This window comes from Cryptomeria japonica, chromosome 6 (genome assembly GCF_030272615.1).
Source record: "Cryptomeria japonica chromosome 6, Sugi_1.0, whole genome shotgun sequence".
Taxonomy (NCBI): domain Eukaryota; kingdom Viridiplantae; phylum Streptophyta; class Pinopsida; order Cupressales; family Cupressaceae; genus Cryptomeria; species Cryptomeria japonica.
Window position 1 is genome coordinate 125,873,378 of NC_081410.1, and position 24,844 is coordinate 125,898,221.

Genomic DNA, 24,844 nt, shown 5'->3' on the forward strand with positions numbered 1-24,844 from the left:
GATCTCTAGAAGTTATAATGCTGATTCTAGGTTTTAGAAGATCTTATAAATTTTTGGACTTGTCGAATTTCAATGATTAGTAGACTCCTATCAGCATTGTCTTGCTCTCTCTATCTCACTCTATTTATCTCCCTTAAGCTCTAGGCTATTTTTCTCCCTATCACTCTTCCTTTATCCCCTCTATAATTCTCTCTATCTCACTCTCTCCTCTCCCTCCCAAGATCTAGACATATCTCTCTACCTCTTTCTCTCACCCCCAGATCCCCGTGAGGGGTGCTGCACTCAACCTCGTTTTGGTATTACCCTAAACCACCGTCATACTATAAGTCTAAGCAAGTAATAGGCAAATGATGAATCATCTCATAAAATCTACAAAGTATATATCCCTTGTTCCAAATCTCTGCATCTTAGTAGTCAAAGCCACAATCAAGGATCATCTTGTTTCATACATTGGAGAACTTGTTTAGAATACAGTGACTGCCACAAGCAAAGTTGGCATGTATTTTTTAGTACAAGTCATAGTTGGCGAGAAATGTCATTTTCATAATGCAAAATGTACTGTCATGCCCTGCACAAACAACTCATAGAAGAATTCCGTCTATTAGTATCCTACCTCAGGTTAAACTAGAACATAACCATTTATCAATTTTCATAGCTGCCCCTCTTTGTTAATGAGCTTAACAACAAAACATGCAATCTTGAAGACTTAAAAGAAAAAATTCAATAATTTCTCACTTATCATACACAGTGCACACTAGTCATTGAGACACAAGAAAATATCATGGCTACATCATCGTCCAAGACCTATGTTGGACACAAGCATATAACTTGACTGATGTTGGGATGAGTAATGTAGGCTCCTCTGAGCCATAGACTTAGTTTTGATATTTGTTTTGATGCCATGGATTTCATATTCCAAGAGTCCTGTATACATTTGACAATATTTATGTCTAAATGTGTAATTTCCTTAAGGTAAAAATTGCATTTATACTTATGTCATTGATATATACTTGTGTATGTGATCAAAGTAGCTTCTATTTGATGAGCTTATTGTGTCTTTAAAGTTTATTTACTAAGTTAACGTTTTGGGTATGAGTACGGATATGGAATTGTGGGTGCGACATTTTTTTTCCTTGGGTATGGGTATGGGTACGAGTATGTCCTTATACATATATATTATCAAAAGTATAAAATATAAATTGTCACTCCCATTATTACAATGATACAATCCATATAATGGAACTTTCCCATATATAAATCCATAATTTCCAATAAATATTCATAATATAGTAAATGTGATATCATATTCATAATTTGTAAAAATGATAATAAACTTTCAAGTCTCAAAATGTCATGACAATGAAAATTCAAATTACAAGCCATATGGGATTTAATTGCCATATTCATCTTCATCTTCATCTGAAGCATCAAACCCAAGCCCAAGTCCAAGCCCAAGGTCATCATTCGGTTCAAATTCAGCATCATTTAAACTACAATCCATTGGAATGCCACTCTCACTAGCTACGTCTCTGTCAAGTCCCGTTGCTGCCTCATCTATAGAGACTTGGGCAAGCTGTACAACTGTAGCATCTAAATCAGCACACTTAGGGGCTAGATCCCAATTCCTTGTCACACCCGCATTATTATTCACGTTTCTTATGTGACAATAGATGAAGGTTGGAGTGTATGTAGACCAAATCCTCTAGTTTTTTGCACCCAAACGATTATGCTTGATTGAGTGGTTGAAGGAGTATGTACTCCAATTCTGTTATGTTGATGAAGAACTTGCAACCTACTAAAACACAATTATAAATTATAAAATAAAAATATTTTAATATGATAGCTTCAAATGGAATTGGAAAACGATAAAAATAAAAAATAAAAATATACATACTTGGGAGAGAAGTTTAATTGCAAGAAGCTGCAAGAAAATGGAGCCTTGATCATGTACATACCACCATTCATCAACATCCATCCCATATCTGGTTTGAAGAGCTACAACATCATGATATTTTATAGATTCAATTTGGCCAAAATCCCTCAAAACAATTTCTAGTCTCCTTATCTTGATATATCTTTTTAAATGCAGTCTTATAGCCAGTAGCAACCTTCTCATCATTATATGGTATCACCCCATGCAAGCATCTCTGCACTATAAAACTTTGGTGTCAAAGCAAATGCAATCCACCATGCAATCCATGCCATCATAAATTCACCCAAAACATGGGCGATCAATATCAACATAGCTAATCATGTGCATGATGGGTTCAGTGAAACTCAAAACATATTCCACATGATCTCCTCACCCTTAGTTACACTTGTTTCACCCAATCAATTTGTTTGCCAATCTTTTGCTTGATTAAATTGAGTGAGTGGATTGCACATGGTGTCTAAAAAATGTGACCATATGTAGCCTCCACTATAGTCACAACTGCCCTACAATTTTTAACATTGTCCGTTATGACTTGGACAACATTTTCAGGCCCCACCATGTGTAATGCCCCTAATTTGAAATAGGATTTAATGATAAATAATAATAAAATTAAAATACAAAGAATAAAAAATAATATTTAAATTAAAATATAAAATTAAATAGAATTGAAATTTAACTAAGTTAATGAATGGTCAAAAGGCATGAAATGAAAAGTTGTTACTCCCTCGAACATGAGATATAAAAGGGAGAAGAGAACTTCATTTGAGAGGGGAGGAGGAGAAAAGAGAGAGGAAGCATGTGAATCAAGGAATAGTCATGGAAGAAGAAGGAATGGGAAGTAAATAAGGAAGTGACTTTTCCAAAGGAAGGCAAAAATAATGAAAGGTTGTGACTCTTTTGAAGGGCAGCCATTTTGAAGGGGTGTGACTTCTCCCTCACAATGGAAGATATAAAGGGAAGAGGGTCTCATTTGAGGAGGGAAGGAAAAGAGAACAATTGGGAAAGAAAATATTATTTTAAAAGGTAGCAATGAAGGGTGGTGACCCAAGTCTGATGAAAGGTGGTGACCCTTTTACCAATGAAGTATAAAAGAGATCATTCCAATTATTCAATGATCACTTATCAATCATCATTCCAATCATTCAAATCAAGCAACAATCAATGATCAAATCATTCTATCAAATCTGCATGCATTCAATCATCATTCACCAATATATCAAACCAGCCTTCATTACATTATTACTCACTAATACTTCAATTAAATCATACAATCAAAGGAATTCATTCAATCAATCATTCAACCATTCCTTTCAACAGTCTGACTTAGCACTTCAGTTGGTATGAATTTCTGTGCATAGTATAAAGTGTTGTAACTCCATATGTTATTATAGAAATCTGGTGAATTATATATTGTACTTGGCCTTACGAATTATGTATATAAATCAGCAAATAGAAATCTGGTGAATTATATATTGTACTTGACTTATTGTATGTCAAATATATTTCCGTGTATGTTCTAAATGTCCCAACAGTAGATCTGCATACATTCGGAGTATCTCCAGCCATGATAAGAGAGAGGATTACAAGTAGGGGAATGGTGTTGGGGTTACCTTCTAGGCACACCACCTCATGGTATAAGTTCGGGGAGTCCCATGAGACCAAAGAGGTACAAAGGCTGCTGCCTTTGGGCCTACGAAAGATAGACCTCTTGGGCACCCTATTGTGATGAACCTCATGCTCTATCATGGTGAATGAATGTGTTAATATGAGACATAGGATAGGGTTGACAATGTTAAGGAAAATGGTGATAGGATACCTCACCAGGGACTCGACATTATATGGTATGGGCCACATGAGGCCAAGGGGGAATGAGATCTGCCTTTGGGCCTAGGGTAGAGGGTCTCTAGGGCACCCTATCTAGTCATCCTCTTCTATGCCCTCTATGATTGAACTCTTGAGCATAATTTAATCTTGTAATTAGGACTATGTCTTACATATGTATGATTGGTGTTCCTAATCAATAGATTTATATCATGAAATATGATTATTGCATATTTTCTAACTTGCTGAGTTTCAATCAAAGTAACATGTATCTCTAAACCTTACTCTACCTTAATTAGGGCAAAATTTGGGTACTTATAGTTTGGGGACATGACACTAAGTCAATGGATTCTATAAGGATTTTGGCAATGAGACATGCATCTTTGTGACAGGCTTTGATTTTTTTTCTATAAAAGTGGTACTGTGTTTCCTGATAGAGATGCAGAGAAGTTTGTCGGGGTTTATATATCAATGATGTTTTAACTCATAATATCCATCTTATTCTTTGACTTGATTTTTGATTGGGCTAACATGTTTGTTAATGAGTAATGACAGTGTTTTTAAATGGCAGCCTTTCCTTGTTCATGGCCAATCACTGTATAAATAGCTTTGGGAAATAGATATTACTGAGGATTGAAATAAATTTATTTATGGCACATTTTTCTTTAAATTTGTACTGATCCTTTCTTTCAAATAAGTAGGAATTGTACAAAGCAGCTAGTGAATGGACAGCATGGCACAAGAGCAGTTCTTATGACAGATGCTATTCGAGATGAATTTACAAAATTAAATACAATTTTGGCCACAAAATTTTTATTCACTGTATATATGCACACCCATCAGAATCTGCGGGATGATCTAAACCATTGGAAGGTAAAGACATAGGATTTTCATAGTCCATAATATCGTGTAATGGTGTTTTTGGATTTGACCATGTAGGTAAATTAGTTTTTGGAATGCCATTCCAATAGAATTAGAATTTTTTCACTATGTTTAGATTTCAATGGTAAGCTAATGGGCTTACCTTCTTACATAATTGCTGGGTAGTTTATCCCCATGGCATGCTTTGATATTAATTGACATTTATTCATGCATCCGCAGGCTCTCTTGTTTAAGATGTTTGAATGCAGTCCTGTTGCCTCTAACAGTTATATTTCTACAATGGTAAAACAACCAAATTGGCTATTTGAGTACCTTATGAAGTGCCCAATTGAGGAGATTAAACAGGTTATTCCACATTTTTATATAGTACTCTGTCTAGTGCACCATTCAATTTGTTTTTGCCCATAACTTTTATCTATTATTGGCCTTATGGTTTGGAACTACTTTCCTTTAAAAAATGATACTAATCCGGGTCTTATTCTGTTGAAAATTTCAATGATATGTTTTGTTTGCTGCAGGTGTTTGTCACTCTTCTAGTACAAGCATTACGATGTGCTGTCAAATTTCTCCATGATCCACTTTATCCAGATTTTTGTGTGTCTTCGGGTTTTCATATAGATGACTTGATTGATGTTCTGCTTGCGTTTCTTAAAGATGGAGCAATGCTAGAGTGTAATCTTCACAAGGTATGTGGTTTTCCATTTCTTCTGTACAATTGAAAAAAATGGTATTGAAATTTTCTAGTTGCATGTTCTGCATACAAGCTTTATGATGTAGGCAGCTTCTTGATCTGCATTGATTGTGTTGTTTATGTTTTTTTTTTCTTTCTTTCAAATTTTGACCACTCTCTAGTGTAGTAGGAGCTAATTTATTATTGAATATGCATAAGGATAGTAAATACTGTGATCCAAGACTTCTAGCTTCTCTTTTCCCTGCCATTTTCAGAAAATATCTTGTACTGATACCCTAGCTCTAGTTCATTGGCCTCTAGGATCTCAAAATCCTCAGGCTCAAGAAAGTCATTAAAATGACAGTTTTCCTTGGCAGAGTTGACATCATAAATTACAAAACAGGAATCAACTGGTTCATATTTGTGATTTAATAGCACTTTCAATTTCTAGAACAATGTGAAAGAGAACTATTAAGAGTGTGAAAGGGAAATTATATGACAAAGGAAGTAATTACAATTTATTAGGTTTTGAATCAAATAGCTCAAGATATAGTAATAGAAAATGCTTTTGAAACAAAATCTTACATCTCAAAAGACCATAAATGATATTGAAATGTTCACATTGATAACTATTTTAGCAGATTTGTAAAACAGTAAAGGAAGTGTTATATGTTTTTCCATTAGATAATAAAGATCTGCTAGTAGAAAAGAAGAGATCAACTTTTTGAGCCACAATTTTAGCTATTATTATTCAGCAAATTTTCCTTGATTTTGCATATAATTGGATGATGGAGTTGAGAATATTGATGGACTTTTTGTTGAGAATGTGAGAGTTTAGGGATAAGTTTCAATGAAAAACCAAAGCACAAGGAACATCCCCCTTCAATGGGACAGTTGTTGCTGAAATCTATCTAGATCATTAAAGAGAAATGTATGAAGCCTGCTTTGAGAGGCATGACTTCTCTCAAGGCATGTATTAATTTGTCTGATACTTATTTAACATGCATGGAAAGCTTGATTATATCTCTGAAGAATTCATGTACTGCTATTGTACTCCTTGTAGGCCTTTTGAACCTCGATGTATATGAAAAAGTCTTACAATGTTCTACCATGCTACTCAAATTATTTTAAGAACGATAGACCAAATCATAAAAGAGTGAGAACCCCCAGAAAATTATACAATTATATGCAAACAAGTACTCACCAATCCTTTTCCCTATTGATCATGCTATTGCACAATGATATTTGAAATATGAATGCCTCTTTTCTCTTCACACAGACTACTGTTCCCAAGAAACAGGATTTGGACTTCTATTCCATTTTGAGCAGAGAAGTTTTGCAAAAGCAACATGCATTCAAGACAATTTACTTAGTGCTTGGCCAAGCATTGAGGAATGTAAGAGAGTGATTTTAACTAGCACATGGATATACTTGAGTTCGATTATATTCTGAATGTGATTAACTGTTCAGGATTTAGCTCACTTTACATTAAACCAGTGCATAGGCTCTTTTCTTATTCCTAGTTAAAGTAGGAGTATCTTAGAGAGTGATGCCTACCTTCATTTTATCTTTTGCTTGTTGATTCTGATGAGGTGCAATAGTTTCTGTAAGCTGCATATATTTTGTGAACTAGAGAGATTTGGCTGCAAAAAGTGTTTTCAATGTGCATCTTGCAGATGATCAAGCAATTGCCCTTGAGCTTCTTCAAGAATCTAGGGAGAAACTATCCATTGTAAAGAGATCAAAATCAATATAGCTCAAGGTACCAGCAAACTTGGGGAGAGTGGAGGTTGCAATGCACCGTGGAGAAAAAGCCTAATAGCTGGGATCATTGTATTCTCAATGTACTTTTCTGAATGTTCTACCATGCTACTCACAGAACAATAGATTGTAAAAGCATAAATGAGTGCAGCCAACCTTTACTATCCCTTTAATTAATTGCAGCTGATGTGTTGGGGATAGTTTCTGTAAGTTGCATGTATTGTTTGAATAAGAGATATTTGGCTGCAAAAACTATATTTGATATTTATCTTGCAAATGATTCTGCAACAGTTTCTGAGATTAATCAAGAACCTATAGAGTGAACTATTCGTTGCATTCTTATTGGCCTAGAGGCAATAACTTTTCATCAGCAAGCAATTAGGAATTTTAGAAGTATAATAAAGAAATGGGTCCATAAGAACCAGAGTTGACTTATATTTTCGTAAATCTGATCCTGGATAAAAACTTGTAATATGATGATGCCCTGAATTGACACCTACTCTGTGTCAATCGGTGAAATTTTGAGAAACATTAAAGGTTAAAGGGTAATTTCGAAGTTTGAACATCTTCAAATGTTAATATTCAGAGATCCTTCAATGAATTATGTAGTTATCTGTTGTCTAAAATGAAACTGGTATAGGTTTTCTTGAAAGTTTCTGTGAGTGTCAAATTCACCTGTAGGATAACCTTAGTTCCAGCTAGATGCTATTTCAGTTCTGTTGCCCAATTTTGAGTTTGACGTCAAAGGAAATGTCTTGGTTGTTAGATAAAGCCATTGATTGCCTGAACTGTAATAGATGGTCTTTGTAATTGGTAATTTCATTTTACTTGGTGACCCTCCTCTCCACAATCTCATAGCAGTAAAATTTATATTCTTGATTGTCAATGACATGGTTACCTATCTGTTGATTTCTCTTAAGGCATATTTTGCTTTGATAATACCATTTTACTCATTAATCTATTTTATAATTTAACTGTTTTTCAATGCTGAGTCTCTATACTATTGTTTAATGTGTACATTGGAAGGTTTATTGGATCATACTAAGAGTAGTTTGTATCAAAGACGCAAACATCTGCAAAAAATCGCGGATCGGCCAACTAGCCGATTTTTACCCCAAAAAATCGCGATTTATTGGTCAACGATTTTCAATGCTTTTAATATGATTAAATCGGGTTTAAATCGGCCAAAAATCGGCAAATAATCGAGCAAGAAAGAAACAAACTCGTCAAAACCCCAAGAGACCCCACGAAGCCAAAAAAAACACGGAAACACTGAAAATCAATAAAAATAAAGCGCGACAAAGAACAGTATCCCGTGATGCATGGGAGTTAAGGGAAAGTCGCTGCGACACCACCATTCGATCCGTTTTTGTTTGCACTCTGCTTTTCAATACCATTCGATCCATTTTCGTTTCAATTTCATTCATTACAGTTGATAAAATAGGCGTTTTAATGGATAAAATACAAATGTCTTTTAAATATTTGATATTAAAATTTAACTTCAAGTTGGAGAAAGAATTAGTTCGATTTATTTTCAATGAGGATTATAATTTTTCTTTTTAATTTTTGGGTTAATATTTATAATTTTATCAAATATGTAATATACTTAGTAGATCTAATATTAAAATAAATGTAAGTTTCAATATTTTTAAAATAGTTAAATAAAATCACCCAAATTAAAAAATCAAATAAATAAAATATAATATAATTAACTATTAACAGTAAATAATAGTTAATTATTTATATACATACACACATATATATATATATATATATATATATGTATATATATACAATTGGGCTCTGGTCCGAGATACACGAAAAGAAATTCAACTATAAAGAAGAAGGGCGGATGCATACTATGGCCGGTTGAATGAACTAGTTCGCTAGTGCCGCAAAGGCCCCATATACAGATAGGGGCCCTCCCCAAATATCAGTTATAGGGGTGGGGGTTTGCCTCGAGGGAGGGCAACAACCATTCCCCATGAACTCCCGAGCGTGTTTAGCAGGCCGCGAACGAATCCAGATAAAATCTATCTATACATATTGAAATCTAAATATAAAATTAATAAAATATATTATAATTTAACGTGATTTTAATATTAAATTGAATATAAATTTCAATATTTTTAACATAGTTAAATAAAATCACCATTATATTTAAATTAAAAATTAAAATATATAAAATATGATATAATTAATTAACTATAAATAATAGTTAATATTTGGATAATTAAATTTCAATATAAATTAAAATAAAATATATTAAATATAATATAATTAATTAACTATATATTAATTTAACTTTTAACTATTAATCATTGTCAATATATTTTTAATTATATTTGATATATTAACAACAACTAATAGTTAAGAATATATATTAAATATAATTAAAAAATAACAATCAGTAATTGTTAAATATTTCAATATTTAGATCTAAATATAAAATAAAATTAAAAAATATCAAATATAACTAAACAATATACATGTACTTAACTATTAATCATTGCTAGTATATATATTATTTTTCAAGACTTTAATATGTATAGGGCTGATATATATATATATATATACACACACCCCCTATCCTTGTCCATTTTTTAATTGCTTGCAATACATCTCTATGCTATGGAAATGTCCTTAAATATTTTAAAAAAGTAGTTTTTGATTGTTTTTTCTTCAATTTTTTATGGTTTTTTGTAAATCTGATTTTTTTCCCATTTTTTCAAAAAATCTTATACTTCTGATTTGCCAATTAATTCCCCAAACGATTAATGCTACCATGGACTCTGTATGACACTTGGGTTTTTTTTTGTTACAGTATTTTGAAGTCATAATGGAGTATGCTAGACTTGGGCCAGATCAGCGCAAGCACTTGCTGCAAAAAATGATCTTTAGTCGTCTGGTAATTTTGTTTTATTGTGTTATTTTTGTTAGGGGTGTATTGGGTTAAATTGTTTGTATAGCTTATCCAAGAAAATTGTGTTTTCAGATTGGTTTCACAACAAAAGTGAATCTTCAGGTTGCAAAGTCAGACATCACATATTTGCATTCAATTGTATCTCTATTGTTGCGAAGTTGTGATACATCGGGTTTGAACAGTAAGTGTTTATATTTAGTGTACTATATAATGCTTTTGTTGCTTGTTTATACTAAACAACCTGTTGTGTCTACCATTTTTTTTTATAGAAATAAATGAAAGAATTAACTTTTGCAGATGATGCCGAGCAGAGGATGGTTCTTCCGAATCCACTGCAGCTCCCAGGACAAACCATTCCCTTACCTAAGGATGCGGAAGAAGCAATATTTAAGCATCGTGTGTATACTAATATTCTGGTACGGTCAATAATTTTATACCATAAATGATTAAAAAAATATTATTGTTAGTCACACTTCATATTGTTAATGGATTACTGATGACTATAGTATGCACGACAAGAATCATTCTGATGTAATATTGGCAAATTTCAGATCGACACTTGTGCAGACCAAGAGGAAGCCATCAAACTACTGAAATTTTGTAGCTGGCAGAACCAGGCTTTCAGTGTGGTGAGGATATGACATTTTTATTATTTCCAAGATTTTAATCTCATTTTATACTCTCCGTAGTTCTTGGTGTGACTTGAATATCTGTGATTGCAGTGTTTGCTGCAGGATATAATGGAGCTTGTCCACAGGTCTTTAGATAATGAAATAAATGATCTCTTACATCTGCTGATGGAATTACTCCTCCTGAATGATTCGTTGCAATTGGTACCATTAATGTTCATTCTTAGCTATATTGCACTTTGTCTCTTGTATTTTTAGTCCAACTGTTTCGTTTTCCTTACATGTGAGTGGTTTTGTACCTTTGGTATTGTGCAGTCAAGGCAAGAGATAACTCTTCTTGGCTTTGAGAACTTCCCTCTTGGAATCATGGACTTACTTACAACCCAAGTATGTTGAGCTTCATTTAGTGTTTTTTCAAATAATCAGCACTTGCACTACAAATATTGATTGTATTTTTCTGGGATCTTACAGGACAGAATGAGCTCACAAAAGCGTTATACACTGATCAAGTTTGTCGTAAAGCTAGTTGCTCAATCTCCAGATACACGTTTACTATTACTTGGTAAGCAGGTGGAGTGGATGCGAGTTGTTGAATGGCTCCAAGATCAGCTGCAAACCACTGGAGTCTCCCTTCCTATAAGTGGTTCTAGGGTATCCAGCGAAAATCCATCCCGGAGCCGTTTGCAGAGAACTAATACAGCAGATCATACTCTTCTCCTTGCACGCAAGTTGTTCAACACATCAGAGTCATAAATAGATGCTCTTTGCTGTTCATAGTGAGCGGTTCACAAAATTTTTGAATGAGATCACTAATATTTTTTTGCTTAATATCTGTCCTCGTATTACGAGGTGCACAATTTTGAAGTTTCTGATTTTTGATGTTAAAAATGGAAATGATTCCACCAGAGTTTGTTCTCAACTCATCTCTGAGTGTATCATATGGAAAACTTTGTATATTGGTAATGTAGCCTTTGTATATAATCAAATGTAAAGTGTTTGACAGGCAAGAAATTTATAATAGCTTTTGGGATGATGGTGAAAGTGTTTCACAGCCCATCTAGCAAGTTCATATGTATTGAGACCTGGGCATTGAACCCAGATTTTTCATGAAAAGTGTTATATGTATATTTAAGCTTTTTTCCACTTATCTTTATTTTGAAAACAGTCTCTGTGCATGGATATACAATGCTTGCATTTGAAATGCCAAATTGTTCATGTCCAATTCTTGAGCGGCACTATTTGACCTGCAAATCTCCCCCATTCAAGAAACAGATTCAAGTAGTAAATTCTCATTCTTAAAGCTCTGGTACAGTTTGATGACTGCTCTTTGAGCAAAATAATATATCTCAAGCAAGGAAACAATTGTTTTTGAACCAGCAGTAGAGTTCAATAAATTCAGACGTGAACGATTCTGTTCTAGAGCTTTTTGGCACGAGATTAAAGGCTGTTTCAGATGCTCAGTCAAAACAATGTGTAGCAGTCCTAAAACTGTTCTAATCCGACTATTCTATATGAAGTTATGATACAAGAGTCGAGACTTAGAAAAAGATCATGGAATTTATTTGGCCTTATCCTATGTTACAAAATTTATAATGTTACTTTTCTAGGTTGTAGATTTTGGGGCTGTCTTATGTTTGAAAACTATTTTAAACCATATAAAACATGGATGAATTTCAAATGTGGATCGAAATTTTTATCAACATTCAATGAATTTCTTTTGGCTTCTCATGGCTACCTCGGCTTTCCTTAGCTCATTTCTGTTTCAGAACTGATAGTTAAACTACTCAGACTAAGCACACCACCAATTTAGTTGTGGCCATACCCATTATTATAAATAATTAAGAACACAAATGGTCATTCTCAGCTTGATTCTGCTCATAACTGGTATTAACGTATTTGAGTACCAACTACAGTTGAACTGCTTATATTAAGCACACCAACAATTTGGTTGTGTGCAAGCCCTTTATTGGCAATATTTAAGGATACACAAGGTCTTCATCTGCAATGAATAAAATTTAATATCTACTAAGGTCTGCAATTCGGAGGCCTCACAGCTATTGCGATAGGTGTATGATTTAGTGAGGCTCAACAGCTGTTTCAATGCAATCTTCATCAACCCATATATCCCCTCTTATAAAAGTTCCATGTTCTCCCACATGCACTGTGTACCCTTACTAGGGTTCAATTGCATAGTTTCAAGTCAATCTTCATCAACCCATAGTGAAGAAAGTTTTGAAGGTACCTTGTCCATGTGGGTGAGCGTGGAACTTTGATAAGAGGGGGATATGGAATGGATAGTTTAAAGTCAATCTTCATCAACTTGAAAGTACTCAGTTGGACCCTGATAAATCGCACGGTGAAGGATGTTTTCGAGTTACCTCGGCCATGTGGTGGGCGATAGAACTTTGATTAGAGGAAGCTGGTTGAAGGGTTGGATTTTTTTTTTGTCGAGGTTTATATTTGTGAAATGTAGCATTGTTGTAATCAGTGGTAGTGGGACAATGAAGTTAGACTTAAAAGTATAGAGTTAAGCTCCTCTGCATTATAATATATTGATGAAAGTTTTCAAGGTACCGATGCCATGTGGGTGAGCATTGGATTTTGATGAGAAGAGGATACAGTTAGTAAGGACCCAGTACTAAGCAACTTTCATTGTGGAGCTCTAGTTTTACTCACCTCAAATAATAGGTTTTCGTATTTGCATGAAACACATGGATGCTTCCTTTGTTAATGAACTGACGATCAACATTTGAGTGGTAGATGAGACCGGTGATAATTGCATGGACTTTGTTGTCTCTAGGATTGGTATTGTTGTTTCCCGTAATTATAGTGAGTGCTCTAATGCAGTATCCTTAGGTTGTTAGCAAGGTCGAACTATTCAACATGTGATATTTATGGTGGATGGGAACATAGAATGCTTGTGAGAATAGGAGAGTGATGCGCACATAGCTAATCCATCTGTTAGAGAGCATCCATGGTATAGCCGGATCATTGATTTTGGGGAGTGCCAATTATGACTATGCTCTTATTCCGAATCTGGTGGGTTCTACTGTAAATGGCGTGAAACAAAGACCAATTGTTAATATTTGCGGTCTTGATATCTTGGCTCAAGATTGTGTGGAGTGCTGGACCTGCAGAGTCATCGTGTGTCGTCGAGTTAGGTATTTGCATATAAACTGTCTTTTCAGTAAATGCTGAAATCTGCATAGATGCCCTTGTAATTAGGATCCAATTTTATGTGAAGTGCATGGACATATATTCTGATTTGTTGCATAACTTTACTGGACAAACAATGTGTTCATATTTGTCATATAATGGACATTGGGTTATTCATATTTGGCATATAATGGACATTGGGTGATATATGTTTTCACTGTGCAACAGGCTGGGAATACTTTTTGGTTCCCGTTGACTGAAAGACTTCTGCGACTACAATTCACCATTTTCTAGGAATTCCTACCCTTGCTGTTGATAGTCAGTCTCTTTTAGGAGAGTTCTAGCAGTCCCATCGCTAAATTTTGACATATCTATGGTACTTTGTGTTGTTTCACTAGTTATTTTTTCAAAAAATGCGGTGACACCATTTGGACTCCTTTAGGTTAGGATTCTCGTTAATAGCTAGTTAATAGCTAGTTTCAGTCTGCTTGTCCCACCTATTTTTAAGGGTCATGGCACTCTAGTGCATCCCATTTGTGACAATATGGTAAGATCCATATGATGAAAAATCAAAACTCTGTTTAACATTCTTATACCAATCAATTGTATTTAAGGATTGCATTCTCACATTGCCTGGTGTACAAGCTCTCTTAGCATACTGCAACTATCATTTTAGGGTTTTGGTTTGCTTTGACTATCTACCATGGGACTTTTACCATGCTTTTGAATCCTCTCTTTGCTAGTACTACACATTTTTGTTCTTTTAGCCTGCATAGGAGGTTTTGGTCGAGTTTGCCAATCAATTGTATTTAAGGATTGCATTCTCACATTGCCTGATGTACAAGCTCTCTTAGCATACTGCAACTATTATTTTAGGGTTTTGGATTGCTTTGACTATCTACCATGGGACTTTTACTTTGTTTTTGAATTCTCTCTTTGCTAGTACTACACATTTTTGTTCTTTTAGCTTGCATAGGAGGTTTTGGTGTAGAATGGAAGAACTTGGGATTCCAAAGGAACTTAGGGCTGCTGTTCACAAACTATATGAGAAGGTTAGAGCTAAAATCAGAATTAAAGATGGAATGTCTGAATGTTTCGGTAGCGACATCAGGGTTAAACAAGGGTGTCCTTTCTCTCCCACTTTGTTTGGCTTATATATTGATAAACTTGAAACAAATAGGGAAGGTATCCAGTTGGCAAGAAACGTGGTGAAATTGCTTTTATATGCTGATGATCTTATTCTTATAGCAAAATCTGCACAAGGTTTGAGAGAGCACTTGAAGGCTCTTAAGTTATTTTGTCAAGAAGTTGGGATGCAAGTGAATACCAGCAAGACCAATGTCATGATCTTTTCTTTGAAGAAGAGACAACAGGAGGTAGATTTTATATTTGAGGGCAGCCCCTTGGAGGTAGTGGTTGAATATAAATACTTAGGAATTGACTTCCACAATAAGCTTAGCTGAAAAACATGTAGATCAAGAAGGATACAAGGGGTTGGAGAGCTTTATGCCTTCTTCAAAACAGATGTAGGAAAGTAGAGTTGTGGGATTGGAAGACTAAGAAAACACTTTTCGGTTTGCTAGTGGTTCCGATTATCCTTTATGGGTATGAAGTTTGGGGGGATAGCATGTCGAACCTCAAATGGAGACAAATATAGAGAATACAAAAGCATCTTATCACCCAATTAAGGCTTCAGTGGTCATTTGGTTGTTATGCTACTTTAAAAAGGTGGAAAATATGGATAAGCACCATTGGCCCATCTTGATTGTTGATGAAAACTTAAGTCGTAGGAAAAAGACTAGAAGAAACAAAATAACAAATGGATGAACAAGTGGGACATAAATTTGCACGACTGCCCCAACAACAAAGAGGAGATAAAAAAGTGGGTCTTAGAGAAATTTAGGAATGCCATGTGGTTAAACTAGCTAGTCAAGAAAAAACCGTACTATATTAAAGAATTCAACCCTACTCGGGCGCATGAGGAAAAATAATATTTGAGATCTGCAATCAACGGTAAGGCCAAAATTCTAATTGCACAATTAAGGATTGGATCTCACCATTTGAGATGTGAATCTGGTAGATGGAAGGTGCCTAAAGAAGAGTGGGAGGAAAGAGCATGCCTGTTTTGCAGCAAGAGAACAGTAGAAACAAAATGACATTTCATTATGGAGTGTACAACGTATGAAGACATTCACAATCAGTTGGGGAATGAATTAAAAGTAGATAGTCTGAATGAGCTTTTTGAAGAGTCAAGACTTCACAAAACAACAAACCTCTTAATCAAGATTCACAAGAGAAGATCCAGCATGGAAAAGAATCTGAAACTGGGATAAGTTGAACCTGTGGGTCCCTTAGGCCATTGGGTCTCGTGGACGTCATTAAAACCCATTCATTCATTCTATGTCGCTTCAATTGTACAACCCTTCCTCCTAACATAATGCCCCTACTTTGATTTTATTGAATAGGGTTCTTGAAATATGTTATTTTGCAGTGGAAATGAGAGCCTCTACAATATTAGGTTTGAAGTTTTAGATTATTGTGCATTGAGGTTTTGATTTAAACATATTTTCTTAGCAATACGCATATGGATATTACTTAAATAAATAAAATAGTCTTTTAAATTTATTTTAGGTCAGTTAAATAAATGTATTTAATCAAGTAACTAATTTAGATAATAAAGTTGTGATTGGTCATATAAAATAGTTATAGTTAAATTTAAAACTTTACTAGAATTAAAAGCAACACTTGATTCCTTAGTTGATGATGAAAAAGTGATGTGCTCCATGTTTTTTTCGATGCTTTAGAATTTAATAATCTATGCATTGATTTATAAATCTAAATGGTCTTGTTTAGTTTTAGAGTATCATGTCCCTTTTTCGTAATTATCTATGTTATGGACCAAATTGTCCATTTCTATTTTTTTTTCATCTCTTAGTCCCTTTTTGCATGTAAGTTCTTTATCTTCTTTTCCCTAGTGTTTATGTAAGGTCCTGAAGTTCTTCAAGTTTGAAGGCATCTCTCTTGGTCCCTTTTTGTGCGCATGTTCTTCATCTTCTTTTCCCTAGTGTTTATGTAAGGTTTTGAAGTTCTTCAAGTTTGAAGGTATGCTCATTTTTCTAAGTGCTTGGTAGTCATCAGAGTATTAGAGTTTCTCATCCAAGCATGATTTTTTTTTGTCTAAGAATAACCTTACTTTGATCCTTATCATACTTTTAAACATTTTTTATGTTGTAATGCCTTCCATCCCTCCCTTGCTCTTACTTTGCATTTAATGACCTTATGGTATCCTCAAACCCTTAAAATTCTATTATTCTAGCTTTTGTTTTGTTTGACCTCAACACACATTATGTTTTTGATGGTCTATTTTTGACACTATAAGTTAATTTCAATGGAACATATGGAAGTAATAGAATCAATGCTAGAAAAGGAATTTTTTATTTTCGATGGTGGATATTATCACACTACCAATACAAAGAATGTAGTATAAAGTTGGAAAGATGGAATGGTTTATCTATTTATTCCCCAACAACTAGAAAAAGTTTTCTTGAAATCAGCAAAGATGAAAAAAGCAGAGTTTCAATCACTTCCATGAGTACAATTTAATATTTAAAGGAAAGAGTGATACCTCATATGCACTTGACATTATATTTGTCAAACAATCTTGTCATTAGATAAATTTATCTAAGAACAAAAAAAAAACAAGGCTATACACCAAGGAATGAGACCCTAGTAGTTAGGGCATTACCCAACTCATTTAGTAGAGGATATACCATGATACTATCATATTGGTTATAAACATCAACAATCAAGAGTATGTGTTCATTGTCTAAGATTTGTGGTATGTAATTGGAAAATATAAGATTGTCATAGTGAATTATCTTATTGAATTTTACCAATAATTTCTTTTTGTCCTCCATCCAGATCTATATCAATTAAAGAGGATGAATACACATTTTTGAACATAGGTGTGCCCAATGATTGTTAAGAGACACACATAATGGGAGAAAAGGTTTTAAAGTTTGTGATAAAATTGATATCATTATTTCTAACAAATTTGACATAACTTGCACTTGGATAAAATGACCACTCTATCTCTATGGGTAAACATAAGATTCACCTAGATAAAGTTTACATTTGAAGGAAATGTAACATGGATAACATTGGTAATTCCATAAGATTCCCTCCATTTTTGGGAGTCTTCTTGTTTCGAGGCCATTAATAATTTCATTTGGCAACTTCTTGAAGGTTGATGATGCCACATACTCCATCGGTCATTCTACCTTTGCCCATCTATTAATTGATGTCGACATATCTCTTTCCCTTCCCAGGGATGTGGTTCTTATGGTTGGGGATAGGCCTTGGACTCAACCGCTGGATTATGAGGGTCTCCCCTTTCGTTGGTGAAGGTGCTTCTCAATGGTTCACTTAGCTTCAGACTGTTCTCTCTCTCGCCGTAGAGGTGTTGCTACTTGGTGGAAGGACGCTACTGAAGATCATCTGACAATCAATGCTTTTGACTCTATTTCAATTGATTCCTCTCAGGAGGACAATGTTGCTGATGTCCGTGAAGTCCCAATTCCTGTGGCTCCAACTTTGGATTCAACTCCTGTCGCCTTCGACTTGCAGCTCCACTCCGCATCGTCCGCTTCTGCTCCTAAAGCCACTCCTTTGCAACAACCTCCTATTGTTTTGCAACAGTCCTCTACTGCTGCCTCGTTGCTGCACTCCCTCAAACCTTTTGATGGTATCCAAGTAGGGACCTTACCACTTGATCACTCTCTTGATGGTCCCAAGGATACTATTGCTTGGATTGTTTGTTTGGTGCGGGTTTCCCTACCCCTTCTTGAGTTGGGTCTAGGTCGTTGTTGAATTGTAAGGTTTTGTTGTTGCTATTGTATTATTGATAGTCTCTGGCTATGTAAAGGGTCGATGCCCTAGTTAGTGCTGCCTTTTTAATAAAAAACATGGATAACAAGAAGCACAATGATGGAGAATATGCACTCTAATCATTTTAATGGATCATCATTAAATAGAAGACTCTACTAGGAAATGGAATTGGTAGCCAAATCTTTGATGTTAGAGGATTAGTAGTGCAGTTTCCCATGGGAGGGAGTTAAGGGTTGATGATTCCAAATTGTATTCATGTGGATTACCCAAGTGGAGCACATGAGGGATCAACATTACATTAGATCAAATAAGAGAAAAAAAAGGATTTCCTTTTTGTTAATATTGTTTAGAGGCCTATAAAGCTACATGAATGGAAAGACCAATTTTTGGTAATAACTATGAAAGAAGTACAAGTTCTTATTGAGTTGGATAGAATGAAAATGCTCATTGAGGAGATAAATTTACGCTGTCAAAAGTTTTTGATGATGAAGTAAATGACGTTGAGAATAAACATATGATTTCTCTTACATATCTATAGGTGGTGCTATATACCCTGAATTGAATAAAATTAGAATATTTGCAATTTATTAAAGATCATGATATAGACATTAGAATAATGAAGATGCCCTAAACACATCAATAAAAAAGGAGGTAGGGGTTGATGGACTTAGCTATGAGTTTGATGTAACTAAGAACACTTTGTAAGAAACTCGAAGAACACTCCTAGAGGTAGACATACAACTCAAGACAATAAAAAAAAATCTATGAAGCAAGAAAATGAAACAAGGAAAGTAAATTGAACAATCGGTTAAAAAAATTTGTAGTTTCCAAGATGAATTTGATTTAGAACTTCTTGTAATTTTATAAGCTAAACATATAGTTGCGTAGAGAATTAAACTTAAACAAATTAAATAGATAGAGAACAACACAATTGACTGGGAATAAAAAAAATGATTCTAGAGAACAATGTGTGGGCCAACATGAAGAATGTTTTAAACATGATGATAAAAGCAAATTTTAATCCTTTTCTAGTTTCTATTTGGTTGTTGATAACCCACTCTTTGGGATGAATGTGAGGATATACTCTGATTCATTTTTTCTAGCTTGTGTTAATATCAAGTAGCATAGTAGAAGCCAATGACATCTCAAGGAGGATTAAGGATTGGGGATTACAAAATGCCAAAACTGCTTTGAGTAAGAAAAGACTCAAAAGATAACATTAATAATTAGAGAAAAATGAATTTAGTTGCTAATATCTATCCCAAAATTCACATTCCTTATATTGTCTATATCATGTGCTGTGAATGGACATATTTCAACAAGAGATAAAATGTCAATAGTAGATTTATAGTTAATGCCCAAGTTGGAAGAGAGAAGGATGATAAGTAGATGAAAGTAGATTTTCTCACAAGATATAAATACAAAATCTCTTGTAATTGATTTTTAAATGAAATCAAAGAATTTGAAGGCGATGCATGATATGCTCATGGTAGGTCACTCTAGAGATAATAAAATTTGCAAGAAAAGGAAGAGAGATTCATAAAAAAATATTTCAAGGAGGTGTTGAGAAATATGCAGGTTCAATATCAAAGGTTGTGAAATTCATACCCTATACCCAATTAACCAATCAAAGGATGAGATACAAGGCTTGGACAACTACAACATGAAAATTTGAAACATATATGAAAATTTAAAAATAAAATTGCATTGATGTGGAAATACCATTATTAGATCATTCTTCTTAATGATGCTAAAAATCAACCTATATATCATGCTTATTAACGCTACATTATGTGAACTTATGACATTAATAAATAAAAAATATTGTCACCATAGGATAGTAGCAAAGAGGCACAAATTAGAAACATTAAAACATCACATAACACATGATTTACATGGAGAAATCCTTGCAGGAAAAAAACCCACCAAGAAGATAGGTCAAGCATGCATTATCAAAATAAATGTGATTATAATATATTTTTTCCATTCTCCTCTTTCCCTCCAACATGGCAATGCCAGTGTATTTGTGAACAATCTCCTTATGCCTCTCACCTATCCTAGTTCTTGAAGATTAAATTTACATTCAACTCTTCCTCTTTACATCTAAAGATGTTTATATAGAATGACAAGAGCTCCAAAACCACCAAACAAGGTATTAGAAGAAGGACCTTCATTCCAAATGATCCCAACTCTTGGATTTCCTCCATATAAGTTGAATCCCTCCAACATGAGTACCCAAATATGAAAGATAAACATTACATTAAATGCAATAAATGACAAAATAACAAGAGACAACTATTGCCTGTTTCAAGCATCCAATTGGAGAATCCCTAAGGTCACATATTTTCTCACTTTCCATGTCATTAATTATCCCATTCTAGGCATCCACATGTGGGGAAAAATATTAAATAAATGTGTCCACGACTCACCTTAACCACTGCTAATGAAATCCATCATCCCTTATGAATGTATTACAAGCAATAGTGAGAAAAAATATAATTTTTTTTTTCCAATTGATATTTGATCATATGACAACAATTTTATAGTACAAAGACTAGGAATATGATTGGATAAGAACTAGGAGAAAACACAATAAGGAAAGGGCACAAAAAGGAGCCTAACTTTGTAAAGGGTTACAATTTATGACACTACACTACCAATGAAACCAATCACTTTTTCCTTAATTACTTATTTACAATGTATCAAGTCAATTAAAGTAATTTGAGGACCAATATTGAAATGAATATGTTGCACAAATGCATTAGACAATTTATGAAAATAATCAATTGAATGAGGAGGAAAGGAGCAAAACCGTTGCAAAGATTCTTCTCTCAAAGTATAGGTGAATAGATTTTCCTTGAGTCTATGATTTGTGAGAAGCCACTACACAAAGTCTCAGTCTAGGAGTTTTTGGTTCTTCAAAATCTAGCTCAATTAAACTCAATCTATACTTTCTAGATCTATATTTATTGTCTTCATAACCTGTTAATTGCACACATGTGAGGGAAAAATATTGTTGGGTTGATAGGGGTTTGCCAAGGTCAAACCCTAGGTTTTGAATGAACCCTTATGATGAATGAAATAGAAAAGTGTTGGATCTGGAAATATAATGCTGATTTAAAATGTTATACCTTCTTTATGTATCTTCTTTTCCTTGAAGCTTTCATTAAAAGGTTGAAGTTGTCATGTAGGAATTCGTGGATGTCCTTATAATAACTTGATCATGGATACCATATTGAATGCTTAAAATTTGAATACTTGACCTCTTCTTGAATTCTCTAATTATGCTTGATTGCTTGCTCACTTGAATTCAAATTGCTCTTGAGGAATTGTAATTGGACACTTGAAGAGAGATGATTGAGGGATATTTTAAATGAGGGTATAAGACTTTATTTTATACCTAACCTCATGAAATGTCTTGAAAATTATCAAGATGACCAACATCAAAAATCATTTCCCACTAAACAATTTTTGAATGTTAGAGGGTTAAAAAATGGGCCTTTTGGTTTGGACTATGGAACGTAGTGCCCTAGTCCAGGAGGACTATGGTGCCCATTGCCATGTTCTAGTCTATTTGGGTTGAAGAAAGGTCTAGGAAACCAAGTAGAGAATGCAGATCACATACTTGACACCACTATGAGTAGAATCAATCATAATTAGCACGTAGAAGGTAAAAATGCTGAAGTGAGGCCTAAATGAATATGAAATTCTATAAGTATGCAATTTATGACACTGCAATATCAATGATAGTTTGTCCAAGTATAGTCTTCATTATAATAATGAGCATAATATTCAACTAATTATTAAGTATCTTTAACTTTGCATGATGTATCTAAATCCTAAGAAGTGTATCTTTTGTGTCAACAACAAGATTCTTATATTTATTATCTCTTGTTGTAGTATTGAGGTCAATATTAAAAAAGTAGTGCTATTGTAAATATGCCACCCTCTTAGAACATTTTTTTTAATTATGTAGTTTATAAGGACAAATCCAGGCTATTTGTCATTTCATTTCACATCTAATTAATCACACTCTTCCTTTTACATGTTTAAGAAAGGTGTACATTTTTTTAGATATGGATTGCTAGAAAGCATTTGATGACATAACCTAGTTACATAATCCTCCTTTTCTTATGCATGTTATTCCTATGTATCCTCTTCTTGAAACCTCTACTTAATCTCATGATTTGATGCCCTTAATCCTCAAATTGATGATTATGGTGAAGAGTGTGTGAACTTTGACCAAGTATAAAATTCATTACGCCTTGTTGGAGAAATAATGTCTGGCTTTAGTCATCACTACACAAAAGCTTTGACATTATCTCTTGCACATGTAAACTCAACGTATCATAAAATTTGATTATAATAAACACTTTCTCTCTAAAGTAGACTAGTAGATCACCTCACAAAGTGGGTTATACTTATTACCATGTTTGACTTGAGTTTTGTCTCTAAAAAAGAAAATAAGGGACAAGTTATAGTCAATTACTTGGAGGACACTCCCTCTCCATTCTCTCTTCCTAAACTGATTATTTTTCATAATGATCACATTTTACCCTAGACCACACTTGGTAAATATTATTCAATGATTCAAGATGTCACAGTGGATTGAGGGCATGCATCATCATGGTTCCCCATTCTAGAAAATTGACTCCCCTTTATTTTTGTTTAAAATTTTCGTGCACTAATAATATTTCATAGTATGAGACTCTTGATCTAAGTTATGCATGAAATTATCTCCTAGTGTAAATTCTATTTGATTTTATGGTTATTCTTAGTTAATCATATGCCAAGTCACAAGTACTTGCCAAGAAAAACTAGGTGGAACAAAATAAAATATTACATTATTTTGATGCTATTATAATTCTTCTTCACCATTTATCTTCTTACACTATCCAATACATTATGTAAGAAGATAATTGTCATGTAGATGCAATGGACAACATTTCTTTCTTGGTATATCTTGATGATTTGACGAATTTTTTTTTATTTCTCTAGCTATACGTTGTACTGTTGCTACCATGAGTGGTTATTTTTATTTTGAGAATTTCTTGTTATACCATCAAATTGTGTGAATGATATGCTCATATATATGATTATATAAAAGATGATAGTTTTCCATTCAACTCTTCAAAAAATGTACACAATTGCATTTGCATTTATTCTTTCCAATGTATTATATCGTTAATGTAACCATGAAATTATCCTCTATTATCGAATTAAGAAATAACTGTCAATTTCCCTCCAAAAGGCCAACTTGAGTTCCTATTAATTTCATTTTGGAGGTATAATATTTGTTCAAAAATTTATTCATACATGCTACTATGGAAAAAACTAGATCAAGACTCTCATTATTTTATCAAGAAGTGTTTGCATTTCTAACATCATGGTCACTTCGTTCATGGTCTTGTATAGGAGCTAAAATAGTACAATTCACCTTGACCATTTTATATTTGGGGCTCATATTTGCTTGAAAATATTTCACCCTTCTTAAAGACACACCTTTGTAATTAGTACTACCGATTACTTTACAAAGTGGATTGATATTATTCCTCTCCACTCTACTACTCCTAGGTAATTATATATTTTTACTTGATCATATCATTTCTCACTTTGTAATTTCTTCAACCTTTATTTCTAACAATGGTTCATCACATAAGAATGAATATATGAAGTAACTTGAAATAAATGTATTCAAAATAATTTGTAAATACTACTACCCCTAATTCAATTTCTAGGCAAAAGATTCTAATAAGTCAATTGAGAAAATATTACAGAAATCAATAAATCAGAATTGAAAGGATTGGAAATTCCAACTTGTTTATGCTTGATGGGAATGTTGTACACGCATTTGTGCTCCCATAAGAACTTATCTAATATTTTATATGGTGTTGATGCAATTGTGCTTCATATCTCAAGATCCTTCCATCCATTTCTTGCTCTAAAGGTTTATCAATGACAAGAGTTATCATGAGCATTTCTTGCAAGAACTTGAAATGCTTAGTGAGTGTCAAATCAATGCTTCAAGCATCTACAATCTCATCAAAAGAAACTCAATCAATCTTATAATCTATAGAATATTCACAATTCCTTTCAAGTTGGTGATCTATTTTTCTACAGAACTAACATAATATGAATTCCCTAATTGATAACAACGAATATTTTATCCTAAATAATTTGGA

At 33.7% G+C, this 24,844-nt stretch overlaps 1 protein-coding gene across 6 annotated transcripts in view; it reads left to right on the forward strand.

Moving 5' to 3' along the window:
- The window catches only part of LOC131040449 (uncharacterized), a 70,355-nt gene extending 58,589 nt beyond the window's left edge, over nucleotides 1-11,766 (forward strand). For all 6 annotated transcript variants that reach the window (XM_057973378.2, XM_057973383.2, XM_057973384.2 and 3 more), the window contains exons 39-48: nucleotides 4,456-4,627; nucleotides 4,856-4,981; nucleotides 5,155-5,322; nucleotides 9,892-9,975; nucleotides 10,063-10,171; nucleotides 10,288-10,406; nucleotides 10,542-10,619; nucleotides 10,713-10,823; nucleotides 10,935-11,006; nucleotides 11,091-11,766. In XM_057973378.2, the coding sequence (XP_057829361.2) occupies nucleotides 4,456-4,627; nucleotides 4,856-4,981; nucleotides 5,155-5,322; nucleotides 9,892-9,975; nucleotides 10,063-10,171; nucleotides 10,288-10,406; nucleotides 10,542-10,619; nucleotides 10,713-10,823; nucleotides 10,935-11,006; nucleotides 11,091-11,372 (1,321 nt within the window). In that variant the 3' untranslated portion in view covers nucleotides 11,373-11,766. The remainder of the gene's footprint in view (nucleotides 1-4,455; nucleotides 4,628-4,855; nucleotides 4,982-5,154; nucleotides 5,323-9,891; nucleotides 9,976-10,062; nucleotides 10,172-10,287; nucleotides 10,407-10,541; nucleotides 10,620-10,712; nucleotides 10,824-10,934; nucleotides 11,007-11,090) is intronic.
- Nucleotides 11,767-24,844: the final 13,078 nt, after the last annotated feature.